Genomic DNA, 12,125 nt, shown 5'->3' with positions numbered 1-12,125 from the left:
GATCATCAGAGAAATGGAAGACTTGAACATTATAAACCATTTGGATCTACTACATGTATACACAGAACATTGCACTCAAAAACAGCAGAGTGGCTCTGGCTGGTGTGGTTCAGTGGATTGAGCACGCACCTGCAAACCAAAGGGTCGCAGGTTCAATTCCAAGTCAGGGCACATGCCTGGGTGTGGGTCAGTCCCCTAGTAGGGGGTGCTCAAGAAGCAACCAGACATTGGTGTTTTTCTCCCTCTCTCCCTCCCCTCCCCTCTCCTCTCTAAAAATAAATAAATAAAATCTTTAAAAAATAACAGCAGAATAAAAACATTATTTTCAAGGGCATGTGGAATATTCTCCATGACAGACCATATGTTAGGCCATAAAATCTCAATATGTTTAAACAGATTGAAATGGTTTTCTTTTGAAGATTTTTTTGAAAAGATTTTTTTTTAAAGAGAAAAGAGATGGGAAGGAGAAAGAGGGAGAGAAACACCATCGTGTGGTTGCTTCTCACGCATCCCCCATTGGGGACCTGGCCTGCAACCCAGGCATGTTCCCTGATTGGGAATTGAACCAACCATCCTGTGGTTTGCAGCCCGTGCACAATCCACTGAGCTACACCAGCCAAGCTGATTGAAATGTGTTTAAACAACATGTATTCTCTGAACACATGGACTAAACCAGAGAGTCCGGCTCCAGACTCCATGCTCTTAGCTCCACACTCCAGAGATCCTGGTTCTAGCAGATGTGAAAGCTCTGGGACTCATGGTCAGCATTGCATGAGGGCCCTCTTCACTCCAGCTCAGTTGCACACCAGGGGTTTGACAGCTTCGGTCTTCCTGCTTCTGTCAGCTCTTTCCCTGTTTTGTTTTGTTTTGGTTTTTTTCCCCTTCTCTGGGCCTCGGTTTGTCTATCTTTAAAACGATGAGGAGACATCCAGCAACCCCACTTCTGGGAATATATCCAAAGGAAATAAAAACGGGATATACGAAAACTTTCTGGGTTTGTATTCACTCTAAGTGCCTTAATTTCCTCATCTGTAAAATGGGGACGACAGGAGATTCTCATACATGTTAGCCGATAAAAACTTGAAGCCATTATTCTAAATTCAATGAGCCAGTCACAGAGGGCTTGGACTTGGGCCCTCAGCGAGACCCTTGGAAGAGTGACCACTCCTTTCCCACCCATCTGGCGGGGCAGCACCAGCAATTGGACCAAAGTGCCCAGGCGCCTGGAGCTGCCCAATGGGGAACAGCCACAAAGGGGCGTGGCCACGCTGCCAAATCCGGGCCGGCGTCCCAGGGCTCGGTTCGCTGTGTCCAGAGTTTGGTCCCACCGCCCCCGCCATGGGTCTGGAGCTCTACCTGGACCTGCTGTCCCAGCCCTGTCGCGCCATCTACATCTTCGCCAAGAAGAACAGCATCCCCTTCGAGCTGCGCACGGTGGAGCTGCTCAAAGGTGGGGCGGGCGGGGTTTCGGGGACCTAGAGGTCGGGGAGGAACGAGGAGGCCAAACATCGCTTAGGGGGACCCTTCCCAACACCACCCTCCTTCCTGGGGCCATTGCCGAAAAAGGTGAACCTCGAGGAAGATCCGAGATTCTAATAATCCTCTAAACGCTGCTTGGTCCCACAGAATAGAAGACAGGACTCAGCCGAGGCCACGTAAAGGGGCGGGGTGGGGGAGGTCACAGAGAAAGAAGAAGAGACCTGGCGGAGAAAGGGATGCACCTAGCTCTGGGGACAGGGTATCTCTGGAAAAGAGAGGAGGGCGGGAGGAGAGGGGTTAAGGCGTCCAAGTGTAGAGACTGGGGCAGTGCAGTCCCTCCTTTGTGGTCTCCAACTGCTGAAATTTCGCAAGACCAGGCACTGCCCCAACTTTCTAGCCCTGCCCCCTGCACCAGCCTAGTCTGCACTGGAGTCCCCTTCTATCCTTTCCTCCTCCTCCCTCTCAAGCGTTGCCTTTATTCACCCTGCTCTCTGTTTCTGTTTTTCCTGATGTGGAGGGGACACGCCATGGGGTGTACTGGGAGCAGGAGGGGGTTGTGGGGGCTTGATGAACCCTATACCCCGACCAGGAGGATTTGTTTCTCTGTCAGGCCCCCAAAGCCCCAAGGACACAGCAGGCATGCTGAGTTCCTGGCATTTGGGTGTAGAACCCATGTATTGCTTGGGGGAGAAAGTAGGGTGACCCTACTTGGCCGAGGCTTCCACCCAGAGCTGCCCCACCATACCTTTGTGCGTTTGCACTGGCCCTTCTGCCTGAATCATCGTCCCTTCCCAGCATCCTCTGTGGGCGGCCACTTGTCCTGCCCAGGGGTTTCCCCTGCAGAGTGTGGGGCAGGAGAGAGGGCATGAGGGCAAAGGGATGTCAAATAGAGGGGTGCGCAGGGAAGGCACAGTTTGAAGGGAGGGAAAAGGGAGGATTGTGGGTGTGGATGAGGCTGGAGGGTTGAGGCAATGTGTGTGGTTTTGAGGAGCTTCCCCGGATCCTGGGGTAATGGGGAGCCATGGAAGGCTGTTGAACAGGGTAGTGATGAGACTTGAGTGCCACTCAGAAGCTTCTCTCTGGGTGCATCTGCAGGAGCAGAAACCTCTCAGAAACTCAAGCAGAGGCCAAAGTTCTGTGGGGAGTGGGGGATAGGGCACTGGGCTGTAACTTTGGGTGCTGTGGGGAGGAACAGGATGCTACTGCTCCAGCTCCAGCAGAACCCAAAGGCAGGGCCAGCTCTGTGTCCCCAGTGCTCAGGGAAAGGTGAGCAAGAGAACTCAGAAGGGCCATTAGAAGTTGGCTGCAGTTAAACTGATATCTGGAAAAGGCTATTTCTCTGTGTTTGGTGGCCCTACTAAGGGTACTATAGGAAGTCTGAGCTCAGCCACTCCGCACTTGAAGCTTGGGACACCCCAAATGTGAGTTCGTGAAGTTGATGAGGATGCGAAGACGGTGGGTGGGGTGTGTATGAAGGCCCACCTGCAGCACCATGCCCTGAACCCTGAGCTGTGTTGCAGAGGGGTGTGCTGTGGGGGGATGTTATGCCCCCTGGGACTTGCCAAAGGGTGTCCAGGCCTGTTTATAGCACCTGGCAGAGCAGCTTCCTGAGCAGGAAAGCAGCTGCGGGCTGGGAAAGAGCTGGGAAATCGGGGCCTGGGCATTGCAGGGAGTGGGCGCAGGCCACCCAGGGCTCAGCATTTTCCTCTTACCACCCGCAATGATGCGCTCTCTGCAGGCCAGCACCTCAGCGATGCCTTTGCCCAGGTGAATCCCCTGAAGATGGTGCCTGCTTTAAAGGATGGGGACTTCACCTTGACAGAGAGGTAACTGGGGCCCTGGGCCCTAACCCTCTACTTTATAGACAAAAAAAACTAACGTCCCCAGAGGTGAAAAGCCCTTTACCCAGCATGCCACATAGAGTCAAGGCTGGAACCCAAGCCCCCGCCTATTTGCTGGACCAGCCACAGGGATGTATTTTACTTCTGTGCTCATCGTGTGATTTTGGTGAGAACGCCTGGGAGAGGGTGTCAGGGCAGGACGTAGCAGCATTAACCCCCGAGAAGCAGCTCTCTGGCCAAACTTGTATCGAGGTGGCCCGGGGGTGTCTGCCTACCCAGTGGCTTCAGCTCCCAGCTGCAGCTTCCCTGAGTGGGCCTCACCCAGGGGAGGACCCCCTACACATGTGGACGTTTTGTATTGCAACAGATCCCAAGGAGTGGGAACCTCTTCAGGGAAGGCCAAACCTTTTCGTTCTGCCCCTTTTGTCACCTACATCACCCTCCCACAAGGACACCCCAGAGCTTTAGAACTCTTCTCTGGAATACGGAGGAGAATGCACCCCCAAAACATTCTTCCAACCGTCTGCCAGGGCCATCTTCCCTCCGGAGTCCCCTCCTCTCCCGAGTCCTTGTGTCGCCTGGCGCTGAGCACCCACGGGCATCCGCTAGGGGCAGAGTGCAGTGTCTGTATTTCTCTGTCTCTTCTCTCCCCCTGGGGGGGCGGGGGTCTGTGGCTCCCAGGGACCGCCTCCCTTCTGAGAGTGGCTGCACAGAAGGAGCTCTGGAGTACCTTGTACAGACAGATGAGTGGTTAGGCTGGGGTGTGGGGGCAGGATTCCTGAAAGGAAGATGGGCCAGTGGCTGATACAGAGGTTTTTCTGCTCTTTTGCCTGGGGTCCCCATCCCTTGAGGTACCCCCAAGTTCCTGAGAGCCATCCTGTGGCCTCAGATTCGCACATCCTTTGCTCCCTTCCCGATATATCCCTGTCCCAACCCCATGGCAGCCCCCATAACCCAGGGCAGGAGGAGAGCCCCAGGGGCCCCGTCTGTTCTGCTGCTCCACGATCCTGCAGCAGCCCTGGCGTTTCCTCTGGGAACACAGAGGGATGACAAGGAATGAAAAGGGATGACAGGAAAGACTTTGTGAGCAATCAGGCCATCTGAGGCTGGTCTGAATGCCAGATAATGACACTAGATGCAGACCAGAAAGAACTGAACTTCTGGTCTAGCTTTGACCCTGTCTCTTCAGGAAGCTCTCTCCGGCCTTCCCATCAGAAACTGTCTCAGCACAGGGCGGGACACTGCGCTGTGGGATTTTGCCTCGTGGTAGGATGACCTTGGGCATTGGCCTCAGGCTCTTAGCCCTGCTGCCACCAAAAGTTGTGTACCCAGGGCAGGTCCCTTCACAGTTCTAAGTCCAGCTTCCTTGTCTGGAAAATGAGGCAAATACCTGGGCACGTTGTCGGGAAGATTAAAGAAGGGACTCTGTATGAAGCCTCTAGCACCATGCCTGCCCTCACCCAGCACGTCCTCCCTCCCCCTGCAGCGTGGCCATTCTACTCTACCTGACACGCAAGTATCAGGTCCCTGACCACTGGTACCCTCAGGACCTGCAGGCTCGTGCCCGAGTGGATGAGTACCTGGCGTGGCAGCATGTGACCCTGCGGAGAAACTGCCTCCGGGCCCTGTGGCATAAGGTGAGGCCCTGAGAGCTGGGTGGTGAGGGCGTCGCCCCAAAGAAACTGGGGTACCCTCGCATTCTTTCCAGTGTGGATGGGTTCTACCGCCTTGACCTTCACTTCACTGATTCTTTGATCTGTTATGCTCTTAAGCTCATCTGATACATTTTTCATCTGAGATAGTATTTTTTCATTTCTAGAAATTCCATTTGGTTCAAGCCTTTGTCAGCTAATTTCAACACCTGGGTTCTTGGTGGGTCTGTCTCTATTGGTTGCTTTTTATCCTTTTGAATATGGGTCCCATTTTCCTCTTTTTTTTTTTTTGCATGTTTTGTTATTTGTTATTGTGTGCAAGACATTATGTATAAGGCTAGAGATTGAGGTATGTAACAAGTGCCCCAAGAAGGAGCTTGCACTTTTCACAGGGAGTCTGGGTGGAGGTTAATCAGGACTGGGCTGGGTGGCTGCTGTAGTTTCCCTTCATCTCTGGGTGTAGGTATCTTGAGGGTGGGATGAGATTCCTTGATTTTCCCAGCAGGGATTTGGAACCTAAGCACCAACTACAGCCTTGAGATCTGCCTACTTTTCAACCCCACCCTCAGTTCCCCATCTGGCTTCTTAGAAAAATCGCAGGCAGAGGGCAAGCTTGAATCCTGCCTGCTTAGCCCCAGGGAACAAAGTGGCTTATCTAGGAAGGGCTCTCGGCCCTCTGGGAATTTAGTTCCTTTAGTTCAGCACTGCACCATGGAGCTATAAAGTGAGCTGCATTTGTAGTTTTACATTTTTTAGTAGCCACATTTAAAAAGTAAAAAGAAACAGGTGAAATTAATGTAAATGCAGGAAACAGGTGAGATAACTTATAAACACATGAAAAGATGCTCAGCATCACTAGTTATTAGGGAAATGAATATTAAAACTACAGTGAGATACCACCTCATACTTGTTGAGGTGATGTGTACCAGAAAATGATAAGGCTGTGTTGGTGAGGACGTGAGGACACTGGAACTCTTGTGTGCCGTTGTTGGGAATATGAAGGGGTGCAGCTGTGGAAGTCAATATGGCAGACCCTCAAAAATACTAAAAGTTGGATAAATGGAGATGGAAGGAGACTTGACTTGGGGTGGTGAGCACACAATATAATATACATGTGACGTATTATAGAATCGTACCCCTGAAACCTATATAATTTCATTAACCAAGGTCACCCCAATAAATTCTATAAAAAAGTAAAAAAAAAAATCAATTACCAAATAGTCCAGCGATTCCACATCTGGGTGGAAACCCAAAATAGTTGACGGCAGAGTCTCAAAGAGATTTCTCACTCACGTCCTTTTAATAGCATTATTCACGGTGGCCCAAAAGTAGACACAGTCTCCGTGCTCATTGACAAACCAACGGGTAAACAAAATGTGGTACAAACATAAAATGAGATATTGTTCAGTCTTAAGAAGGAAGGCAATTTTGACACGTGCTCTAAACATGGATGAGTCCTGAAAATATCATGCTCCGTGAAACAAATAAGCCAGACAGAGAAGGACAAATGGTGTATGATTCCACTTATACGAGGTAACTAGAGTAGTCAGATTCATAGAGAGAGAAGCTAGAGTAATGGTTGCCTGTGGCTGCTGAAGAGGGTACGAGTTTAATGAAGACACAACTTCAGTTCTGCAAGATGAAGAGTTCTGGGCATGCCTGGGTTGCAGGCCACAGCCCCCAGCAACCGCACATTGATGTTTCTCTCATTCTCTCTCTCTCTCTCTCTCTCTCCCCCCCTCCCTTCCCTCTCTAAAAATAAATAAATAAAATCTTTAAAAAGAAAGAAAGAAAAGAGTTCTGGAAAGGGGTGATGGCGACAGTTGCTCAAAAACCTAAAGCTCCGTGTTTTTCAGACAGTAAGACGCACTCTCCCTGGCCCACCCCCCAAATTTGGGAGGAATAATGGTTGTTAATGCTGCTGAGTTCTATTTACATTTACATTGGTAAAATATTATGTTATTTATGTTATTAAATATTTTACCACATTTTTTGTTTCAATTTTTTTTTCTATCTTCCTCCTCTAAAACCCAGGTGTGTCTTAAGGACCAAAAAATACAGTAATACTGCTCAACTGAACACTTAACGTTGGTTAAAATGGTCAATTTTATGACACGTGTTACCATAATTAGAATATTTTAGCCCTGGCTGGGTAGTTCAGTTGCTGAGAGCATTGTCCACATACCCGAGGGTTGCAGGTTCAATCCCCAGTCAGGGTGTATAACACGAAAAGACCAAAGAGTGCATCAGTAAGTGGGACAGCAAGTCGGCGTTTCTCTTTCTCTTCCTTCCCCTCTCCCTCTTCCTTCCTCTGTCTAAAGTCAATAAGTAAAAAAAAATAAAACTTTTTAAGTGTCATTTTAAAATGTAATCAATAGAAAGTTTATTGATGGAATATCTTGCATTTTTTTTCTTCCTTTTTTGGGGGGACACTAAGTTCTCAGGACCTGGCATGTGTTTTACATGTATAACACAGCCAGGACCAGTCACACTTCGAGAGCTCCACAGCCACTTGAGTCTAGTGGCTACAGTACAAGTTTAGGCTTTTTTCTTTCTTTGTTCTTTTCCTTCCTTTTAATATAAGTTCTATAACTCCCTGTGACTTTAAAGAAAAATAAGGTTATTTTCTTTCCAGGATGGTTGTGATGGGACTAATGTTTTTTTGTGTGACTGTTGATATCCTAATCAGAAGTAGAACTCCTCGTTTAAAAAAATGTAAGACTAATTGTGAATCATGAGTTTTATTGTCCTGACTCATATCATTTTTTTATATAAGAAATAAACATTAGAGGGCCTGGCTGGTGTGGCTCAGTAGATTGAGTAGCCTGAGAACTGAAGGGTCACAGGTTCCATCCCCGCAGAAGGCACAAGCCTGGGCTGCGGGCCAGGTCCCCAGTGGGGGGTGCCCAAGAGGCAACCACACATGGATGTTTCTCTCCTTCTCTTTCTTCTCTCTCTAAAGATAAATAAATAAAATCTTTTTAAAAATAAAAGCAAGAAGCTTTTAAAAATGTTTATAAAAAAAGAAACAAACATTAGAGAACAAAAGTCAGAAGACCTCTCTGTTGTCCTCAGTCCTTCCTGAGAGCCACCCCGCTCTGGGATCCGGTGCGAGTCCTTCCAGTACATGATTTTATCCATCACTGCATGCATGTGTAGGCATAAGCAACACACAGTTCTGCTTTGAATGTTTAAAAGTTTATATAAATGCTCTCGTACCACTCTGCAACTTGCATTTTTTTTGTATTGCTATGAGTGGCTATAATTTATTAATTTTTACCTATTCTATAGTATTTCATCATGTGAATAAGTCAGAATTTATTACCCTCTTACGGTCTTTTATATATAAAGAGAAACAAAAACACTTTTTAAAACCCTAAGAACTTTGGAACCACCAAATCAGAACAGAGGGAAGTGTGGACCGTCTCTTGCGAGTGCAAGGCAAGTAGGTGATAAACGAGGGAGGTGGCGTCCAGCGGACTGAGAGCGCAGGGGCCCCTCCTGAAGGAGCAGCTTCTCCCTGCAGCAGCCTCAGATGCTGAGAAGGGTTACCAGGTAGCAATGGTGACCTGTGTGGCCAGTTCCCTTTATGTTAAAAAAAGCTGGAAATCTGGACTTCTATAGGAAGTGTCTCCATTTTTAAAAGTCAACAGCTGATCCATATTTTAAAAAATTCTTTGCCAAAGGAATGCCATGAGCTCAGCACTGGCCTCCAGGCCACCAGTAGGGAGTGGGGAGTAGGGAGTGTGTGCTCCCTACTCTTCCCTTGTTGTATGGGGGTGGGAACTGAAGCCCTGCGCCCAGGTCCGGGGATGGTCCCAGCCCCGTTTACCTTTCCCGAATCCCAGGCTCCTCCAAGCAACTTTGCTGCTCCCAGAATGCAGCTCAGTGTGAAGCCCCCTCCCATGCTCCCCATCCACTCTGTCTCAGTGACAGCTGTCAAGCCTGAGGCTTTGATAGCTTTGCCCTAAAATGCCTTCCTTCCTAAATTCTGGACACGTTTCTCCCCTGGCTCTCCTTCCATTTCCTGGTAGCTCACTGGGTCGGAAGATGTTGGTTCTACGCTTGGCTGAGTCTTTTCTTGGCTGTGCCATCTCTGGAAACTGACTGTCCCTTTCTGGGCCTCACTTTTTACATACAACATGAGTCATGCACTGTTATTCCTATGTCATAGATGAGGACATCGAGGCTCAGTGGGTTTGCATATTTTGCTCTAGGTCACAGTTTGTAAGTGACAGAATGGAGACCTTAAAAGCCCATACTGCTAATTACTTATACTGTAAAAGGGATTGATTTTTATATCAGGAGAAAAGAGGTTATAAAATATATAGTTTCTAAGCAAGCCTCCTCCCCTCCACCAAAGTTTGGGTTTCCTTTGAGTCATTATTGAGAGGGTTTGAGTCCTTCAGAAGCTGCCGAGGCTCAGCCAGTCAGAGCTTATGGAAGCAGGAATAGTTCAGGAAAAAGGGGTCCTTCGGGAATTTCCCTGCAGCCCTACCCAGGCATGGGAGAAAGGTGTATGGAGTCAGAAAGCAGGTCCAAGGCCAGGGTTGGGCGGTGCTTGCCCTTCCTGACCCCAAGGCTGGGCTGGCTTCTAACCCCCCTTCCCCACTTTCCCCCGCTTTGCCTGCCCATCCACCAGGTAATGTTCCCTGTGTTCCTGGGTGAGCCTGTATCTCCTGAGGTGCTGGCAGCCACACTGGCTGAGTTGGATGTGACCCTGCAGATACTTGAAGACAAGTTCCTCCAGAACAAGGCCTTTCTTGCAGGGCCCCACATTTCCCTGGCTGACTTGGTAGCCATCACGGAGCTGATGCACGTGAGTGCTGCTCATAAGGTGGGCCCGCTAGGCAGGGTGTGGCCTGCTCATGCCACCCCCATCCCCTCACTGTGGGACTGTACTTATTTATGGTAACCTCTTCTGAATCTATGTGGTCCCAAACTAGGCAGATGCTGCTGTCCTTGGCTTCACCCATCCACCCCATCCTGTCCTGTCTCCTTTTCCCCTACAGCCCGTGGGTGCTGGCTGCCAAATCTTTGAAGGCCGACCCAAGCTGGCTGCATGGCGCCAACGTGTGGAGGCAGCTGTGGGGGCGGTCCTCTTCCAGGAGGCACATGAGGTCATCCTGAAAGCCAAGGACACAGTTTCACTTGCTGACCCTTCTGTAAAGCAGAAGCTGATGCCTAGGGTGCTGGCCATGATCCGATGAGACAGGAAGCCTTGCGCCTGCTCTGCCCTAGGCGGTTCACAGAGCACCTGCATTTCACTGTGGCATGGGAGGCAGACCCAGAGAGCAGAGTTGACTTGCCCAAGCCCCATCAGTCCTCAGCCTGGGTCCCCAGCCCTACTCCGTCTTCCACAGTCGCCTGAAAGCCATGATGACAATGGCACATCCAGACCTGGTCTCCTTTAATCACTACATTTCGTTTTCAGTTTGGGAAATAAACCTTGGCTTAGCCTGAGCCTCTACTTCTAGCTCTGATGTGTGATTTATTTGACCCTCCTTCTGCCCTGGCCCTGGTCTTGGTCTCTATCCAAAAGACAACCCCCCGTTTCAGGGCCCTGTGGGTCAGCTTCTCCCTGATAGTTGCCAAAAATGAAATTAACAACAGCCCTCTAGCCTTCTAATTCTTGGAGAAGGTGATTTATCAGCATAGGGGTCAGCAACCATTGCCCGTTTGTTGGCTGTGGGCATGGTGGTAGATCAGGTGCCTGGGCCAGCCTCCAAGGACGTGGCCCTTTGGCACCAAATATGAGTTTTGGCTCCTCCTTTGGGGGAGGGGGGAAACTGAACAGCAGTACTCCTGGTTGTTACCAGTCCGATGTTTTGAAAGGCCAGAACTCAAATTGTCAGAGTTGGATAGAGTAAGGAAAGGTGCCAGCTGAGAAGATAGGAACGTTATGCTTCCTCAAATTCATCTTACCAACGTATAGAGTTCAGGCCCTGGCTGGTGTGGCTCAGTGGACTGAGCACTGGCCTCCAGCCTCCGAACCAAAGGGTTGCTGGTTCAATTCCCAGTCCAGCCAGGTCCCTGGTTAAGGGGCACTTGAGAGGCAACCACACATTGATGTTTCTCTCCCTCTCTTTCTCCTTTCCCCTCTCTAAAAATAAATAAAGAAAGAACGGATAGAGTTCAGGCTTCTTTTATGTCAAGAAACAGGGAAATGGGAGGGGCTGTCTTTGTAAAACTCAAGCCTCAAGCAAAATTTCTCTGATGATTAGCATGTCTGTATGCAAGACTGAGCAGAATCTATTAGCCTGAAGGGCATGGGAACAAAGCAGGCTTGAACAAGATGGAGTCAAAGAGAGACCAAGCGTTTCACTCTGTTAGGGGTCAGGCCTCAGTCACTCAGAGCCTTGAATGTCATGCCTAGGATTTGTGAACCATGAACAGGAATGGTGTGCCCAGACTGTGTTTGAGAATAACACTCCGGCTGCTGGTGCGGGTTGCACTGGAGGGTGGCCAAGAAGGAAGCAGGGAGATTGGATCTGGGAGTAATCCAGTCTAAGGTAACTTGAGGAGGCGGGCAGACCACTGCAGGGGGTGGAGAGCATGCTCCTTGCAGCCTGGAGAGGGCTGCAGCACTGGGCCAGGAAGGCACTCTCCTGGGGGGCTGGGGGGCAGGCGGTAGGCCTTCCTTAACTGGGGAGCATGGGGGACCAGGGAGGCCAAGCTCTTTTCAAATTTTCTAGTAGCTGATCCTCTTGCCAAGTGGCTTTCTCTCAATCTCGAGTTTGGGGACAGAGTTTTCTTAACCCAGGAGGCTGTCTTGGAGAATAAGGCATTATAGACACAGACCCCAGGAGCTCCAGCGTCACAGTTGGAGGGACTTGGCCCTGCTGAACAAGTGGGGAAGTTCTAGGCCCGCCTGCAAGCCTCTAGCTGAGCCCCACAGGGCTTTTGCTTCCAGGAAGCGATTAACTGGAGTGTAGTGGATGTGACTCCAGGGACTGGGGAGGAGCGGCTAGTTATTGGAATGTGGGTTAGGCCTCTTTACACCCTTATCCAAACACCCTTCCCAGCTCCCCACGCTGGGTATTGGGCACTGGGCCTAGGGGAGGCTGCTTCCCCCTCCCTCCCTTTCTCCTCCGCCATAGTGCTCTCAGCGATTCCGACTCAGCCACCTTCGTGGGTGGGGGAGGTGGCCTAA

General features: G+C 49.9%; 1 protein-coding gene across 2 annotated transcripts; it reads left to right on the top strand.

Annotated features, from left to right (window-relative positions):
* The first annotated feature begins 1,271 nt into the window (after nt 1–1,271).
* LOC123806592 (glutathione S-transferase theta-1) lies at nt 1,272–10,448 on the top strand. Of its 2 annotated transcripts, none has more exons than XM_045819808.1 (5): nt 1,272–1,450; nt 3,218–3,305; nt 4,807–4,957; nt 9,615–9,791; nt 9,985–10,448. In XM_045819808.1, exons 1-5 carry the CDS (start codon nt 1,339–1,341, stop codon nt 10,180–10,182), a joined length of 726 nt encoding a protein of 241 aa, XP_045675764.1. In that variant the 5' UTR covers nt 1,272–1,338; the 3' UTR covers nt 10,183–10,448. The 2 variants fall into 2 exon arrangements, with proteins under 2 accessions (XP_045675764.1, XP_045675763.1); XM_045819807.1 differs by having other exon boundaries at nt 9,615–9,809.
* Nucleotides 10,449–12,125: the final 1,677 nt, after the last annotated feature.

This window comes from Phyllostomus hastatus, unplaced genomic scaffold (genome assembly GCF_019186645.2).
Source record: "Phyllostomus hastatus isolate PE091 unplaced genomic scaffold, TTU_PhHast_1.1 phas_scaffold_387, whole genome shotgun sequence".
Classification (NCBI taxonomy): domain Eukaryota; kingdom Metazoa; phylum Chordata; class Mammalia; order Chiroptera; family Phyllostomidae; genus Phyllostomus; species Phyllostomus hastatus.
Note: the sequence above shows the minus strand (reverse complement) of the source record. Positions and strands in the feature narration are given on the sequence as shown.